General features: G+C 55.9%; 1 protein-coding gene across 8 annotated transcripts in view; it reads right to left on the bottom strand.

The window, feature by feature from the left end:
• Nucleotides 1–17,396, bottom strand: part of RGS3 (regulator of G protein signaling 3) — a 55,760-nt gene that overhangs the window by 5,645 nt on the left and 32,719 nt on the right. For 5 of the 8 annotated variants that reach the window (XM_071765822.1, XM_071765823.1, XM_071765826.1 and 2 more), the window contains 4 exons: nucleotides 12,550–12,672; nucleotides 6,525–6,764; nucleotides 2,615–3,271; nucleotides 1,007–1,080 (listed from right to left, as the gene is read on the bottom strand). In XM_071765822.1, coding sequence (XP_071621923.1) covers nucleotides 1,007–1,080; nucleotides 2,615–3,271; nucleotides 6,525–6,764; nucleotides 12,550–12,672 — 1,094 coding nt within the window. The remainder of the gene's footprint in view (nucleotides 1–1,006; nucleotides 1,081–2,614; nucleotides 3,272–6,524; nucleotides 6,765–12,549; nucleotides 12,673–17,396) is intronic. The other 3 variants (XM_071765824.1, XM_071765825.1, XM_071765829.1) reach the window with 1 other exon arrangement.

Raw genomic sequence — 17,396 nt, 5'->3', positions numbered from 1 at the left:
CACGGAGGAGAAAGGGGGGGGGGAGCTCAGCCTCCCCCCACCAGCCCCATTCCCCTGGCTCAGCCCTGCAGCAGGGCTGGGGGGGGGGGGAACGTCCCCGTTGCGGATCGCCAGGGATTCGTTTTAATTTCAAGTGTTGTGCAAGGAGAGGGAAATAATAAAAAGAAAAAAATAAAAAAAAAGAGCTAAAAATAGCAGCAGCAGCAGCTGCTGGGGAGCGTGCGGGACAACAGTGCCGCTCACTGGCGCGGGCGGCCGAGGCGTCGAGCTGGAACACACAGCCCCACGCTGGGCCCTGAGCACCATGTGCAGCTTCTCCACCCCAGACACGTGAAGCAGGGAAGGACCCAACCCCCAAGCAGCCCCACGACCCCCAGAGCCCCCCACAGCACAACCTGAGGAGGCTCCTTCCAACACCCCCTCACTGGCCCCCACCAGCACCCCAGCCCTCACCCTGGCTGTGGCCACCCCAGCCTTGCCCAAATCTGCTTTTCTAGGACTTTTTGCCTTACCAGGAGAGGCAGAGGGGCTGCCAGTGTCCCTTGCTGTCCCCACACCTGGTGCTCCCACCACTGATGTGAGGGCTGGAGCCCATACTTGGAAACCTCCCCAAACCTCCCCCTGCCACGGGGTGGGAAGGGAAGGAGACCCCAGCTCACATTTCACCACTCACCTGTCCCCTCTCTGAACCCAGCACTGCCAGAGCAGTTTTGCTGGCACCAGGGAAGGTTTTTTCCCCATGCCACCAGCTTGTCACAGCATCAGGAGCTGCTCCCAGCCAGGTCGTGCCATGCCCCCAGCACACATCCCACCCTCCTGCCTGAAAATCGTGCCCCTGTCTGAAGTGAGACCTTAATTCCTGTGCTGCTTCCTCCCTGGCAAAGCTTGGGGGGACATAATGGGGAACCCCAAGGGTTGCCTGGACCACCAGGCAGGGCTTGGCTGAGGTGTTTGGGCACAGAAAGAGCACTGGTACACTCTGACACCACCAGGGTGTGACACTTACAGGTTCCTGCTCCGTTTCTTGCGGGAGGTCTCATCCCCTTCGTCACAGCTGCATTCAGGGTCAGCTCCACTCAGCTGGGGAGAACAGAACAGCATCTGGATCATCAGAGCTCCAAGTGTCAACAACCAGTGCTGCCAGCATCCCTCACACACCCCAGAGTCATGACATCCACAGGGCTCCATCCCCACAGCCAGTGGGGAAGGGAACTGTGCAGGGGTAAAATTTTCTCTCCATTCTGGCCTCCCTCCACCCTTCCTCTGCCACCTTCAGTCCATCCCAAATCATTCAGGGGTCCTGCAGCAGTCCCCAGGCAAGAAAAATCAGTTGAGCAGTTCAGAGCAGTTTAGCTGACATGGAATCACATCACAGCAGCTTTCAAGTCTGAGGAGCACCCAGAGGGCTCCACTGCCCAACCATCACCCTGGACTGATGTGGGCAAACAAAGAGGATCTCAAGGGGCTTGGGTGTCAGTGCGTGAAGCTTGGGGACAGGCACGGGCACCTCTGAGACCTCCATAGTTATGGGGCTGTAATAATTCCTCCATTCCTGAATGAGACTGGAAGCTGCTCACAGCCAGCCCTGCATCCAGCACCCCTGAGAACCATGGCTGCCCCACCCCTGGCAGTGTTCCAGGCCAGGTAGGATGGGGCTTGGAGCACCCTGGTGGGAGGTGTCCCTGCCCATGGCAGGGGGTGGGAGTGGATGCTCTTTAAGATCCCTACCAGCCTGGGATTGTATGATCCAGACCAACCCCACCCCAGGACCAACACCTCAGCTGAGGGCTGCAGGCGCTTTCCAGGATCGCTGCCCCTCGGCCGTGCCGTGGGAACCCTCTCTGCAGCCCGGGGCTCCAGGCTTTGGACACTTCCTTCCATTCTGCACCCGGGTTTCCGGAGTTTATCGGCCCCAAACAATGCAGCCCCCACAAAGCACCTTCCCCCAGCAGATAGGGCCCTGGCGGGCGGGCTGGCCGGGGCGACGCGCAGCCGGAGAACGTTTCCTCCCATTGTCCAGAGAGGCTCCACCGAGCTCGGGGACAAAAGGCAGCAGCAGAGCTGGCCTGAGGAGTCCCAGTGCTCCCAGTCACAATGTGCACTGAAACAACCACCACGGGAGGGAGGGGAGCAGGGGGGCACAGCGGGCACCGTGGTGTTAAAAAGGGCAACACAGTGAATCCCTCTGGTGTGCTCCTGGAGGAGAATAGAACCCAAATATCTTGACACGGGCACAGGGTGCCCCCAGAAGCTGTGGCTGCCCCATCCCTGGCAGTGCTGAAGGTTGGATGGGGCTTGGAGCAACCTGGGCTGGTGGGAGGTGTCCCTGACCACTGCAGGGGGTGGGATTGGATGATCCTTCCAACCCAAACCAGTCTGGTATTCCATGACATGGAATCCTGTAGGATCTGGACAAACTAGGGGGAGATGTCTACCCACAGCACCAGCACTCTGGCTCCGAGAGACATCCCCTGGGTGTCCCCTGCCAGTGGCAGGGCCCTTCTTGGCCCCTGGGGATACCAGCTTTGCTGAGGTCATGGCAAGAGGTGCCTGGTGCTGAGACACCTACACCCCAGAGCCCCCCCATCCCCACGGCCGGGCAGAACCCACCTACCTTCCTGTGGCCCGAGAAGAGCAGAGTCAGCTGGTGGATGGAGCCACTGTTTTTGACCAACTCTTTCTTGAGGGTCCTGGGGGAGGGCAGGGCCCAGTGTCCCTTGGTGCCTTGGCTGTCAGAGCAGTTGAGGGTGGTGTCAGAGGTGAAGCAGTGGCTCTTGGCCTCCTGCAGGAGGCTGCCCTCGCTGTGGGTGCGGCGCCGCAGGGAGCTCTGCACGCTCAGGGTGTAGCCAGCCGGGCAGCCCGAGGTCTCGATCATGCTGCTGCGCTTCCCCTCGCTCCCCTCCAAGCAGTGCTCGTCGCTCTCCTCGTCATCATCATCCTCCTCTTCCTCATCATCATCTTCCTCCTCATCCTCGTCCTCATCCTCACCATCGGTGGTGCTGCCGCCGGCCGGGCCCGCCGCGCTCTGGCTGAAGGTGCTGTCGAGCCGCAGCTCGGGGATGATGAAGGCTGGGAGGGAGCTGGGCTGCTCCTCTCCCTTCTGGGGAGCTACCAACTGCTTTTCCAGCAGAAGAGGACGCTGGGTGGCTCCCAGAGCCTCCCGGGGCTGGGCTGGAGCTGGTGGCTCTGTGGCAGGAGGAGCATCGTGCTTTGGTGCCTTCCCGTCCTCCGAGTGCATCTGCCCCGGCTCCTCCGTGTCTGTCTCCAGCATCTGCCCAGAAGAGAAGGTAGGGTGAAGGCAGGAGCACCCCAAATCCCTCCCTCACCACCTTCCTGGGCAGCGTCCAGTAGCTCTCATTCCGCAGCTCTGGCCCCTCCTGCCCCCTCTGGAGTGTCCATTTTTGGAGTCCCCAACACAAGAAGGACATGGAGCTGCTGGTGTGAGTCCAGAGGAGGCCTTGGAGATGTCCCAGCTCAGGACAGCCAACCCAGCCCCTGGGACAGACACCCTGCTGCTGCTGCACCCCTCCTCACTCTGTAGGGCTGTGGCCCTGTGGCCCATTCCACCAGGTAGAGAGTACAACCCCCCAGCAGATACCACCAGGAGCTGTACACAGAGCTTGTGCTGCAGAAGCTGCTGCCACTCCCAAGAAATCCCCTGGAGGTGTTCAAGCCCCAGCTTTGGCACCATCTGCTCTGCACAGAGGGGATGGCACAGAGCCCATGTGGCACCAGCAGCACCCACCAGAGCTGAGAGCCCCTGGGGTCAGGCAGAAAGGTGCTGGGGCTCAGAGCCCTCACCAGCTGCCTCTTGGCAGCACACAGAGGAGCTCATCCAGGCCTGCCAGCACCTGGTCCTTGTTTCTCATCCCCAAAGGAGCCTCTCACACCTGTGAGGATGGGGACAACACATTCTGTCCCCTGCCAGCCCAACTGACCATCCTCACCTCAACTGCCCCAGGGAGTCTGAAGACCAAAATTCAGAGCCTGTCATGTCCTGAGCCCCATCAATGACATCAGCCCCAAAACAGCTGGGCTGGCATAAAGCAATTGCTCAGTTTACCCTCTCCCTGGGGCTGTTTCTCTCTCCCCCCTCCCCACCTTGGCAATTTCTTGTCAAAAGGGAACGTTGCCAGACTTGCTGTGCAAGGATGCTGTTTGCACCAGTGTGTTTTAATGATGCTGTTTATTTGTCTTGCAGTCCCTGTCATCATTATTTCATGACATAATCAGAGGAAAAAGCCACGCAGGCCTCAATCCACTCCCCACAAAGCCCTCCCCCTCCCCAACAGCTCCCTATCTGTCCAGTCCTTCTGCTTAATATTGCTGGTTGCCTGCATCAGATAAGGCCCTTGAAGGAAATGAACAGGCTCCTTTAAAATGAGAGACATTTGGGGATTAAATTAAATCTCTGCAATAATTCAATCATAGACTCTGCTGCTCTTCAGTGGCACGGAGGATCTGAGCAGGAGCCTCACGGATGGGCAAAAGGTTTCCATCTTAGATTGAAAGCATCACCAGGGCTTGTGAAATCCTGTCCATGGAGGAAGGGAGGTGGCTGAGCTCTGCTGAACATCACCTGATGGTGGGGAAAGGGGGAAGGCAAGAGGCAGTGATGCCACCATGGCTGGCAGTGATGCCAACAAGCCAGGTGGTGGCTGGAGACACGAGGGACTTCACCAACACGAAGCCAAGGGCCACCTCGCTGGGCAGAGCAGCTTCAGGCCAGCAGAGACAGGAAAGCAACCAGGTTTCCTTCTCACCAAAGTGCTGCTGGAGGTGGTGGCAGAAGGAGGCAGTGCTGCTGCTGTCTGAGTAGGGCAGTGCAGGAAATATCTGTCCTTCCACCCCAAGGATTCCTCCAAAACACCCCAGGGTCTCGCTGAAACATGGGGTCCTATCCCCTGGCCAGCAGCACTATCTCAGGAGCCAGAAGCTCTGGACCTTTCTATCCCAAATATCTTGGTCTCACTAATCACAACATCTGAGTCTCCTTGACCTCAACATCTGGGTGTCCCTGACCTCAATATGTGAGTTTCCCTCTTCTCAGCATCTGCAACTTTTCATCTTCAATTTCTGACTCCTCCACGTCCTCAACAAAGTTTTCCCATCCTCAACATCTGGGTTTCCCTGCCCTGAGCCAGGAAGGTCACAGGACTTCACTACATCCTTCATGGCAATTTCAGGGTTTCTAACATGGGACAAACTGAGCCCAGACCCATCAGAACATAAACTTCTAACCAGCCCTGTGAAACCACCAAAACTGCTGCTGCTGAGCACCTTGAGACACAAAAAGTGACCTTTAAGACCCAAGTAATCACATGGCTAAAGGAAAAAGCATCTACATCACGGGGCTGAGAGGAAGAAAACTGAGCCAGAAACTCAAAGGAGAACTCCTGAAACTTGAGAAAATGTTCATTCTGAAAGTGCTCACAAGGTGATTCCTCCTTGCCCCCCCTGGAGCTGTAGTGGCCCTGGGGACCAGTGGGAGCCAAGGCTCATTGCACAGCCGAGTTTGCTACCCCTTCCCTGCTTCATTACTGAATCAATGAATAATTGATAGAGAGCAATTACTGTAACAGCAAAAGCAAAAGCTGTATAGACCCAGGCAGGAGGATCCAACAGGAGCAGGGTGGTGAGAGTGGACATTTGCCTCCAATGAGCCCCTCGTGGTGATGTGCTTGTACCAACCAAAAAAAAACAAAACAAAACTGTGATGGAAAGGTCTGGGAGCCCTGGATGGAGAAGTCCTCAGCAGGAAGAAACCATCCCGTGTGGGCAGCCTGTGCTAGTCCCATTACTTCATTAATGTCATCCCTAATTGCCCACCCTGCAGACAAGGCCTGAGTGGGTATCACTCAGCACGGATGCTGCGGGGGACCCCAGCACTGACCAGGAGCCAGGGCTCGACCCAGTCTGGGTACAAATATCTGCTGAAGGTGCCAGCATTCAGCCTGGGACAGACCCTCCCTGCAGCTCCTATCTCAGCCAAGCAGCTGGGGATCACAGGGACCTGTCCCAGCTCTGGACCCCAACCTGGCCCCAGCCCCTCCATCCCCAGCGAGACCACCAGCACACACACAGCTCTGATTTCTGGTCAGGGCTGAGTTTGCTGCTTTGTTCCCAGCACCAGTATCCAAGAGGGTTTAAAACAAGAGGATCCAGAGGCTGAAAAAGCCCTGGAGCAGAAAGCCCAGGCTGGGACACGTTGTGATATCACCCCCCCAGCCAGAGCCAGCGATGCTGATGGCCACAGCCAGGCACAGCCCAAATTTCCCCAAGTCCCTGCGGCTACAAACACCCCCTTGTCGAGCCTGCTTACCAACCCTCCCAGCCTAGGTGGGCAGTGAAGGAAGCCCCAGGTTCCCCAGGAAGCAGCAGGGACCAGGACCAGCCCCGATGCCTTTGATCCGGGAGGACACGGGAGCTCCCGACGGAGCGGAGCCTCTTCCCGGACCCGCGGCCGCATCCTGCCCGGCGAGGGGCACCTCCCCAAGGGTGCAAGCTTCGAAAGCAAAACCTACCAAATCCAGGAGCTCAGTTGCATCCCCGCTGCAGGGGGCCAAGCGAGCAGCATCTCCCCCCGGCAGCCCGGGCCCCCCCAGCTCGGCAGATGCTGGTGCAGCGCTGGCTCTGCCGCTGCCGTTCCCGATGTCCGTGCCGAGCAGCAGCTGAAGCCGCCCCAGCCTCTCCAGACACCACTCCCTCGTACCCCTCGTGCTATTTACGGCCCTGCCAGCAATCCCTGGAGGCACCGGGACCTGCTGAGGGATGGAGGGGACGGCTCAGCCTTGAGGAAGAGCCATGGATCACCCTGACACCTGCCAGAGCTCCCCTTCTCCTGCCCTGTCCTGCCCCTCAGCAACACCCGTGCCGGTGCTTCCCGCTGCACGGAATTCTGTGGTAGGTTCACAGTTGGCTTGGGTTTTTTTAATCCCAAACTACTTTCCAGGGAAAAGGGACAGCCCTGAGGTGGAAGATGCCCTGCAGCACTTTGCCTTCTGCACCGCAAGCCCCAAAGGGGCAGGGACGGGGAGGAAAACAGGCAGGAGGTGCTCTGCCACCACCTGGGGGACAGCCCACGCACGACCATCTGTCCCCTCCCCTCTCCTGCGAGGCCACTGTCCTCCCGTGACACCCCCATACACACCAGGCTCAGAACCCAGCTGCCTTGTGTCTCCTCCTGGTTTTCCATTTCATTCCCCAGGACAGGGAATTTGTTCTGATGGCCACGGAATGAGCCCGGGTGGGGGGTGTGTGTGTGGGTGTGTGTGGGGGTGTGTGTGGGGGTGTGTGTGGGGGTGTGTGTGGGGGTGTGTGTGGGGGTGTGTGTCTGTGTGTGAGTGTGTTTGTGTGTGTGTCTCTGTGTGGGTGTGTGTGTGTGTGTGTGCACAGCCACTGACACAGCCATTTGACAGTGGTCACCTGCACACAGCCACCATCCAGGGATGGGTCCTCACTGCTGTGGTGACACAGTGCTCAGCATGAACTTTGGGGACCCCCGTGTCCCCCTGCTCCCAGCCAGCCACAGCTCCCCAGCTCCCCCAGCGAGGGCAGAGCAGCAGCAGCTCCACAGAGGAGGAGGAGTTTGGGCACAAAGAGGAGTGGGTGCCCCCAGCATCCTCCCCTCACCAAAGCACTTGCAGCAGTTTCATTAAATCACAGCAGCCTTGCCTTACACCCTTACACCACTTCAGTCTGGGCCTTTGACCACCCTGTGCAAATGATCTCAGCATCACTCAGCCCCCCCCAGGCTGCTGGCGCCAGCTCGCTGGTTCCTACCAACCCTCCTGGGGATTGACCACACCAGAGCTTCAGGGGGTTGAAAATGCCACGGTGGAAGAAGCACCGGCAGCTCCTCTGTCCCCACACAGCCCCCTGCCCTCCCCCCCAGGGTGCAGGAAGGACCCATGGGTGCTGCTGGACGTGGCTGGGAGAACATCACCCAGCACCAGAGGTGTTCAAGGCCAGGCTGGGTGAGGCTTTGAGCAACCTGGGCTGGATGAGGGGTGTCCCTGGGCATGGCAGGGGGGTTGGAGGAGATGAGCTCTGAAGTCCCTTCCAACCTAAGCCATTCCATGATTCTATAAAGGTGTTGGGGAGCAGGATTGGAGAGGGATAGGGGTGCAGAGCAGGGTGGGTGACAAGGAGGCAGGGGACAGCAGAGGGGTCACCCAGGGTCCCCCTTCCCCAGGCAGCAGCCAGGCAGTGGCAGAGCCCTCCCTGCAGCACCACTTGGGCCCTGGTTTCCATCAGCTCTGGATTACACACTGTTTGCTCTTGTTGACAGCACATTTACTTGCACTTGTCAAGCACGTTGTAAATAGTGAGAGAAACAGCCCTGCCCTTCCTGACCCAGGGAACAGCCAGGAAGGGGCCGGTCAGTCCCCCCCTCGTTCCCAGCACCGGAGCCAGCGCTGCCAGGAAGGGCAGGAAGGGGCACAGGATCAGTCCACGCCTGCTCACAGCATCAGCAGCCACAGGACAGAGACCACCAGCAGCCAGGCTTGGAAAAGTGCTGAGGATCCACCACCTCCCACGGAAAAACCAGCTTGGAAAAGTGCTGAGGATCCACCACCTCCCACGGGAAACCAGCGGAGCGCCCGTCCTGGACTCCCAAAGTCCACACCACCGAGTGTCCGTAAATTATTTAGCTTAAGGATAATCTACATCTTTCAGATACAGCCAGCCATCCTCTCCGAGGTAATCTCAGGTCACGGAGTCAGAAGGAAGAGCAATCAGCCGTTCTGAGTGTGGAAGACACAAAGAAACAAGCAGTGAGAAAACGGGATGGTGGTACGGGATCTCGTGCCACTGATGCTGTGCCCTGGCAGCACAAGCAGCCGGAGCAACTCCAGCCCCTGGCACCTCTTCCTTGCCCTGCTCTGCACTTTGCCATCCCTTCCATCATGCTGCTGCAACTGGGTGCAGGGCTGGGCTGGAAACAGAACCAGTGCAGGCACGGGAGGGTAAAAAAGCCCCGTGCTCTGCAGAGACAGTCATTACTGGGAGCAGGGAGCAGCCTCCCTAACTCAATTAATTCATAAAGCTGCTCTCACTATAATCTCATTGCTGCCACTGTGGTTCCTCCCAGCCCGAGCCCAACTCCTCCCCCCGTTTGGGGACATTTGTCACCAAGCTGGGTCACCCTGGTGATGTGTTTTGCAGACCCTTGCTCGGCACAGCCAAGGGCAGGGAGCGGATCCCAGGGCAGACCCAGATCCAAAGATGAGAATGGGAAAGGTGATGGGAACAACCCCAGAACAACTCCTGGGACCTGAGGATGGGCTCATCCCTCAGGGAAGTCCAGCCAAACCTTAGAGCCACAGCAGAGAAGCCACCAGAGCCCCACTTCCACCATGTCTCTTGGACATGGGCTGGAGAGCTGGACCCCAGCCCCAGCCATCCCCAGAGCTCCTCCTGCACTGCCTGCAGCAGGAAAGCCTGGCTGGAGCATCACAGCTCCATCTCTCACAGCTTTCTCTTCCAGAAGAGGATGCCACATGCACCACAGGCTTGTGTCTCCTCTAAAACCAGATGCTCCCAACTTAGCAGCTATGCCAACACAAACCCCCACCCAAGGAGCATCCCCCAGGCTTGACACTGTCCTCCCAAAGAGACATTCCTGGAGGTGACAACTCTGCAGAGCCAGATCCCTCAGCCAGAAGGACCTTCCTGCCCTTAGTGCTGCCTTACCCCAGCCATGGCTCCAGGAGCCATCCCAAACCCAAAATTCACCTGATTTGTGTTGGCACCACACAACTTTCCCCCATCAGTCCATCCCCTTGTCCCTTCCAGCTGTGCTGGTCCTGCTGGGGATCCTCTGTCCCATCACCAGCCATCTGTTCCACGAAGGACTTGGGGACAGCACCCCCAGCAGCATTAACACTGAAGGAAGAGCAGTTCCCAGCTCTCCTGTGGATGCAGCAGCCATGGAGGATGCTGAGGAGCTGCTCTCTGCTCGGTGTCTCCTTTCTCCAGCTCCAGGGCACAGCTGGCACATGGCACAGCCCTGCCTGGCACTGGGACCACACCAGCCCTCTGCTCCATCACAGGGAAAAGCCCACGTCCCCCCAGCTGGGCACTGGCACACTCAGATGAGCTGCCTCTGGCCAAGCTGGAACCCTTTGGAGAGCTTTGCAAACCAGATTGCTCTTTGGAGCAGAAATCAGCCAGGCAGAGGTTGATATTTTCAGCTTAATTTGTCTATTCACAGAGCACAGACACTGTCCTGTTTCTTTAAATAGCCCCAATATCAAATGACTTGTGAGCAATAAGCAAAGCTAACAGATCACTTCTCCCTTCCAAGAAGCAACAGATTTTCCCAGCTCCTGCCTCCCACTGCACCAGTATCCCAGGGGAAATCTGCCCCAGCAAACCAGCTGTGGTGCAGACTGGTCCCACAGCCCTGACTGCAGCTCATCTGTGCTGGGCTCCCACCAGCACCCCAGGATCCGACCAGCACCCCAGGGTCCCCACCAGCATCCCAGCCCCCCAGGCATCTTCATCTGCCCACTCAGGAGCTGCAGCCTCAGGCAGGGCAGCTCCTCCTTCCCCACACTTCTCCTTTGTGCATTTTAGGATCAGGTTGGCTTGCAAATTGCAGCCTGAGCAATTTATACCTTGCTGGGATGGGAAATGGTGCTGTGAAGTCAGCTAAGTGCCCACCAGTTGCTCTCACACTCCATTTCTCCCTCTCAGCCCTATATCCCACCAGTGGGAGTTCCATCAGCTTTGGCAGCCCCAGACAAAACCCTCTTGTCACAGCCTGGCAGAGTCTCCGCTGCAGACAGGAGCTGCCTCTTGGCTCCTGAGGTGCAGAAAAGCCTTAGAAAGGCTTGGGTTGTCTTCTAGAATATTTGTTCACTTGTCCAGTAGCCAGGTTATCTTTAACAGTATAGGGACCAGACACTTTAAGGGCTTTGCTCTAAGCCACGGGGATTTTAGGTCTAGTGGAGAGCCAAAAATCAGGGAATAATCTCACACCCCACCACAAACACAGCCTGGAGAAGGGAAACAGCAGCATGACCCAAAACCCCAAACAGTCCCAGAGCACAGGTCATGCTGGAGACCCACCAAGATCTCCCCCTTCCAGGATCTTGCTGGGATGCTCAGATTGGAAGGCGCTTCCTGCAGAGCTTCTTTCTCCCCAGCAGATCCCCCAGCCCGTGGCTGGATCACACACAGCTCAGAGCCCCCTGAGCCCCCCTGCGTGCACTGAGCCTCGTGGGACCCCCTGCCTGGGCAAGGTGCATCAGAGAGACAGCAGTGACACGGCAGAGCCTTGTCCCCTCATTGAAGGAAGTGCCCTGGGCTGACTGCACAGCCAAAGCTTTGGTTGGTGAGTGAGTTCTCAGGCTTTGTGTGCTGTTGCTATTTTAGTCCGTCCGAAACGTGCAGGAAAAGGAATCCAGAGGCTCTGTCTCCTGCAGAGATGTTTGTGCTGACCCACTTTGGGATGCTGCAGAGCTAAAGCCACGTTGCTCTACTCTGGACCCAGGTGACAGCACAGGTGTCTGCTCTGCTCTTGCAGGGGGATTGAGTCCTGAGCCAGAGCAGCCCCTGCACCCCAGTGAATCCACACAGCAGCGTGGGGCAGGAGCTGCTCCACCACCTTGTACCAACCACAGATTGTACCAGCCACAGGGAGGGATATGGGTGGTTTTATTCCCTGAGATCCCCCCTCGGGGAGCGGGGGAGCCTCACTTAAAGCTCTTTACACACACACAGTGTGATGCTCTTGTCCCAGAGCATCACCCACCCGTGGTCTGAACCCAGCCCCAAAGAACAAGATCATAGAATGCCAGGTTGGAAGAAACCTCAAGGGTCACCTGCTCCATCATCTTTGACATCAGCCCAGACCTCCAGTGTCCCAAACAGCTCTGGTGGCAGCCCCCTCCCCAGAGCCAGGCAGACAGGAGGTGTTCAGCACATCCATGCAGAGCTCCCAAGCCCCTCCATGCACACACTGCTGCTGCTGCTGCTGCTGCTGCTCAGGCAATGCTCTCAGATCAGGCTGAAGCTTTTCCGTGTGGGAAAAGTGCTGATGCTGCCTTGATAGATATGAAAAATAGCACCAACGGAGTGACCTTTCTGCACTTTGAGGCTCTTTGAGGGGCCCAGATCAAAGGCCTGAGCCCACCCGAGTGCAGCGGAGGGGCCGGGCTCCGCGCCGCTGCTCCCATGACCTCGGCCTTTTCATCAGCACCCAGAGATCACGCCCTGAACCTTTCCTTCTGTGTCCCATCCTGCCCTGGAGCTGAGCTCTGGGGGAAAGCTGGACACCGGGTTGTGGTGGCCTCAGCTGTCCAAACAGAGCTGCTGGGATGCATCCTGAGCAGCCCGGGCTGAGTCGGGGGATGCAAACGCAACGACCGCATCCCCGAGCGGGGTGGGAACCCGCAGAGGCAGCACCCACTGCCTGAATGCAAACTGCCTCCTCACCTGCCAAAAAACCAGCCTCCTGAGCAGCCAGCCTGGCAGCAGCATCACCAGAGCAAAGCCCCCAGTGCAGGCAGAGCCCCACGGGTTTTTGCACGGGTCCCTTACCTTGCTCTCTGTAGGAGCCGGTGCCGGATGTTGCTGCTTGGTGATGTTCTCAGCCAGACACCAGCAGATCCTCTTCTTCTGCTCCTGGGAGTAAGCCTCCAAACTTAATAAGCACTCCGACTTCTGACGTAAAGGAAACACAGGCAGAGAGAAGGTCATTAGCTGTGTCTCGCAGGCCCTGGCTTTGTTTGCAAACTACTTTGCTTCCAACACACTCTCCGAGATGGATGCGAGGAGAACACTTGCACCAGCGTCCTGTGCTCCAGGCAGGAGAAAGCAAAATAGTCAGGAAAGCAGAGCCAGAGGGAAAACTGCCCATGCAAGAGCTGCAGACTCCTGCTTTACCCAGTGGTGAGGCAGGGGCAGGGCACCAGCACCTCAGCACCCTGTGGCACCGCAGGGGAAGGCACCCAGGTGGCTGCTTTCGAGGGGGGAAATTGCTCTTTGCTGAGTGCAAACAGCACCGAGGCCCCGTAGCATGAGCTGATGGAAAGGAGCATCCTCGGGCTGCTGGGGGAAGGCAGAGCTCCTGAGAAAGCTCTGGAACAGCCTCTCCTCTCCTGCTCCTCACATCTGGCACACGGCAGTGGGAGGGTGATGCTCCAGCTCTGGCACAGCAAGGAAGGAATTAGGAGAACCAGGAATTCATCCCAGGTGAGCCCGACTCCCCTCATGCCCTAGCCCTTTCCCCTTTTTGATGTGGCCCTGATCCTCATGGACAGATCCCAATCCTTTAAGAAACCTTCTGGCCAACTTCTCTCAGCATAAAGTGTCTCCCAGCCCTTAAACTCCTCATCTCTTGTGCTTAAAAATTAAGCATTCGTGACATTTACTGTTTTTTCAGGTTTCACTTTAAAAACAGTCCAGAAATGCCCATGGTTGGGTCTTCTCCTTCTTTGGCCACATATTAAAAAATGCCATAATTTGAAAAAAAAAAAAATCTTCCAATACAGGGCACAAAAAATGTCTTTCATTTCCCCCTCGGGTTCCCATCCAGGAGGGCAGGTCTCCAACAGGCTGTTTTTCCCAGAAAGGTCAGAAAGAACTGAGGAACTTGCAGCTTTGTGACTCCAGAGACACAACACAAGCAAAAGGGGAAGTGCTTTTCAGTCACACCATTTAAAACACTGTTTTCATTGGATGCTAATTCATCCCGATTTAATCCAAAATCCCTACTAAAATAGCAAACAAACCAACCTCCCATCTCACCTCTAGAATAAGAAATCTCTACTTCAGCCCTTTGGCCCTCCAAGGAGACTTCCAGGAAAGAGAAGATTTCATCTTTCTTACACCTGGACATCACCACATCTCTTCCTACAGTAAAAACGGGCTTAAAAATCCATGGTCAGTGTTCCTGAGCTCTACTGAGCTGGAACATGGGTTTGATGGGTTTATGACTCAGGGACAGGAGGTGGTGGGGCTGCTCCTTGCTCCCAGATCCTGACTTGCAGGGATGCTGAGCTGCAATGCTCCTGGAGCACGGATTAAACCAAGGGCACCTCCTCTCCCCTTGCTGCCTCCCTGCTCTGCAGCCTCTTGCTGATTCAATTCCAGTCCCCAGCTCTTTGATTGAATTTAGCAGAAAGCCAGGCTGAGCCCACACGGGCTGCTGAGAGCAAAGTGTCCCTCCTGCTCCCCCTGACCCTCAGCCAGGCAGAGCCTCCCCAACCCTGGAATATTAGAGCCAGGAGATGAGATAGAGCAGAGAGAGTAAACCACCCCAATGTGTGTCCTGGGCAAGGCTGAGGGGGAAGGTGAACACTCATAATTGCATTTATTCCATCTGTATATATTTCACTACAATTCCTGTGCTACAGCAGTGAAGTCTCAGCACTTTATTTCTCCACGGTGATATTTAACCTCTCCACCACACACTTCCTAAGGGCAGAGCTCTGTTTCTCCTTTTTCCCTTTCTTCTTTCTCTTCTCTTTTCTCTCTTTCTCCCTCTTGCACCAGCCTGCTTCCCAAAAGCAAGGGGAAACTGAGCTGGGGGAAGAGTCAGCCCAACCCATGGGGTCTGAGGACCCCCAGCTGCCTCTGAAGCACAGGATCCTCCTTGCAGGATCCTTTGGGTTCCAAGCAGAGGTGAGGCAGACAGGTGAAGGGGTGAGTGACAGAGGGCATAAAGCTCTTGGGGTGACACATGTCCCCAGAGCCCAGCCCTGTGCTGTTGTTGGCAGCCTCGGGGTGGGACAGGAGGATGCAGATGGTGTGAAGGGGGTGGCTGTGACCCGATAAAGTCAGAGACTGAAGTGGCTGCCAGGGGCTTTCTGACCTCCCTCCCCACACCAAAAACTTGTTATAGTTTTTGTTATATATAAACAGAGCTTCCAAAAACATGTTATTGCAGGTGCTGTGTGCTGGCTGGCTCTGGGCAGTACTGGACTTCAACCAACACCAGGACCCCCCCACGGCAGCACTGGATGCCCTCATGGCAACACCAGATCCCCACCAGCACCAGATCCCACGCAAGCACCTGGATCCATGCTCATGGAAAAGCAGAATAAAAGTTTTTACTCCAGAGCAGGCAATGCAAGCCCCCAAGGAGCCCACTGCAGATGAGCCCCCCATGCCCAGCACAGCAGCATCGGGTACACTGGTGTGGCTCTACATCACAGACTGGTTTGAGCTGGAAGGATCTTAAAGAAAATTCAGTTTTAACTCCTCTACATGACACAGCAAAGCTCAGATATCATCTCAAGGAGCCAGACTCAGCTTGACACCTCTGATGCCATGACCTGGCTGACCAGCCCTGCTCAGGGCTTCCCCATCCCTCCCCAGCCTGTGCTGCAGACACGGTCCCCAGGGATGATCAGGTCCATGGATGGATGTTCCCTGAGCAGATCAGGAGGACCCCACTTCTGCTCCCTTCCCCAGGCTTGCAGGGTTTATGGCAAAGTGGTTCAGGGCCAGGGCTTGCAGCCCAGCTCAGCTCTGGCCTCCCCTGTTCAGAGCCTTGGTCCATGGCCAAAGGCAGCAGAGATCCCAGAGGGGAAGTACCTCGGAAACAGGCTGCAGACTACAATAGCCTTCAAATCACAGAGCAAACCTTCCACTGGTGAAACAGCAAGCCCTGGGAATATCCTGTGCACAAAACATGGGCAACTGCTGGCTGGTTATTTCATGAGCCCTGAAGCTGGGTCTGATGAGAAAGTGCAGTTTGCTGCCGTGCTGGGGAGGGGGGGGGATAGAGGACCACGGCTCTTCCTGTGGTTTTTGGACTACTGGGCACACTGGTGGTGCCCAGAAAACAAACACTGGCAGTAAAAGCAGGGCCCTACTGAAAGCTGGGATGGCCAAAAGGCAAGAGGATCTCACGGGTGCCTGAAGAGATGCTTCATGGAGCATCTGACCTGCATGGAGCTGCTGTTTGCAGGGCACAGCACTGCACAGGGAAGGGTGGCTCATTGCTGGCTGCCTTGGTTTGAGGCTTGGAAAGCTCTAGAAATGGAGGTGAAAGATAGATGTGCCCATCCTTCCCTCTGACACCAAGGGCTGACTCTTAGGAATCAGGATTTACTGTCCCTTGTCAGCAGAGCCCTCTGCACTGCACCCCCAGGGGTCCTGCCCCTCCTGCAGGACACCAAACCCACCTGGCAAACAACAGCCCAAATGTGACAAACAGCATGAATTAGAGGAAATTGAGATACAGTTTCAAGAGAGCATAAAGTCCACCTCAAAGACAAACACTCATCCCTCCCACCTTCACCCCGCCCTGCACACAGCACCCAAAACCAGCTGATGATTGGATTTTCACTTACCAGGAATTAAAAACCCACTGTACCTCCACCTTGCAGTGCTCTGGCATCTGCAGGTTGACCAGCACAGCCCAGAGTTCAGGGTTTTGTGTTCAGGCAAGGCTGAGGCACTCCTACATCATCGTGCTGCTTTTTTTTTTTTTTTTTGTGTGTGTGTGTGTGTGTGTGTGTGGTTAAAACCTGCCTTGGCTCCATGTCTCATTTACAGCACTGAGGTTTTCTGAGCTCATGTCTCTAAATTGGCCTTTTTGTCATCACATTTGCTTGTACTTAAGAACAAAAAGTATAGATGGAGCATTTGAAAAGGAGGGATCAGAGGGATCTTCCAGGCTGCTCAAGCCTCACCAGCGAGCAGAGTCACAGGGATGGGGATGAAATCACAAGAGCAGAATCCAACCCCTCCAAAAGACTGGGAAAAAGGAAAAAGGGACCAACTTCCTTTGCTTTGCTCCCCTGTCAGAACCATCCCAGTTCAGCAGGAAACAAATCCAACCCCAAAATGCAAGTCCTCTGGCCATCACTTTGAGGTCAGATGACAGCAGAATGGGAAAGTTGACCGAATCCCAAACTTTTATCATTTCTGATGCCATTTCTCTGCCACAAGAGCTGCTGACTGTCCTTCCCCAAGAAGCTTTCCAGTCCCCCCTCACCCTCACAGACCTGGGTGTGCAGTTCTCTTTTTCCTGTGATCACATGAAAACACATCATCAGGTTTCACCCCCCTTAACAACTAACCCCTGTCCTAAACTTGCTTCCTTATCATCTCCTACTTCCCCAAATTTTGAGTCATGTGCACATTTTTATCAGGCAGGATTCGTTGTTTTCTATCATGTCAATGATGATTGTTTGCAATTAAGCAAGAGCCAGGCTTCTCCTTGGCAGAGCAATGCCCACAGATGATGACTTCAATGTTTCAGACCAGATTTTCAAACTATTTTATTCATCAGCACAGCTATTTCCCATCTTTCTAAGCTTTCAAGCCAAGTGTTGTGTCCTCTCAAGCCAAGTGCCCGTGAGAACATCTGCTCTAGTTGTGCCCCATTTGTACTCTTTATCTCTCTTTCATTAATAATTACATTTTAAGTTCTT

Source organism: Heliangelus exortis, chromosome 22 (assembly GCF_036169615.1).
Source record: "Heliangelus exortis chromosome 22, bHelExo1.hap1, whole genome shotgun sequence".
Lineage (NCBI taxonomy): Eukaryota > Metazoa > Chordata > Aves > Apodiformes > Trochilidae > Heliangelus > Heliangelus exortis.
The sequence above is the reverse complement of the archived record's forward strand: the minus strand, read 5'-3'. Positions and strand labels throughout refer to the sequence as shown.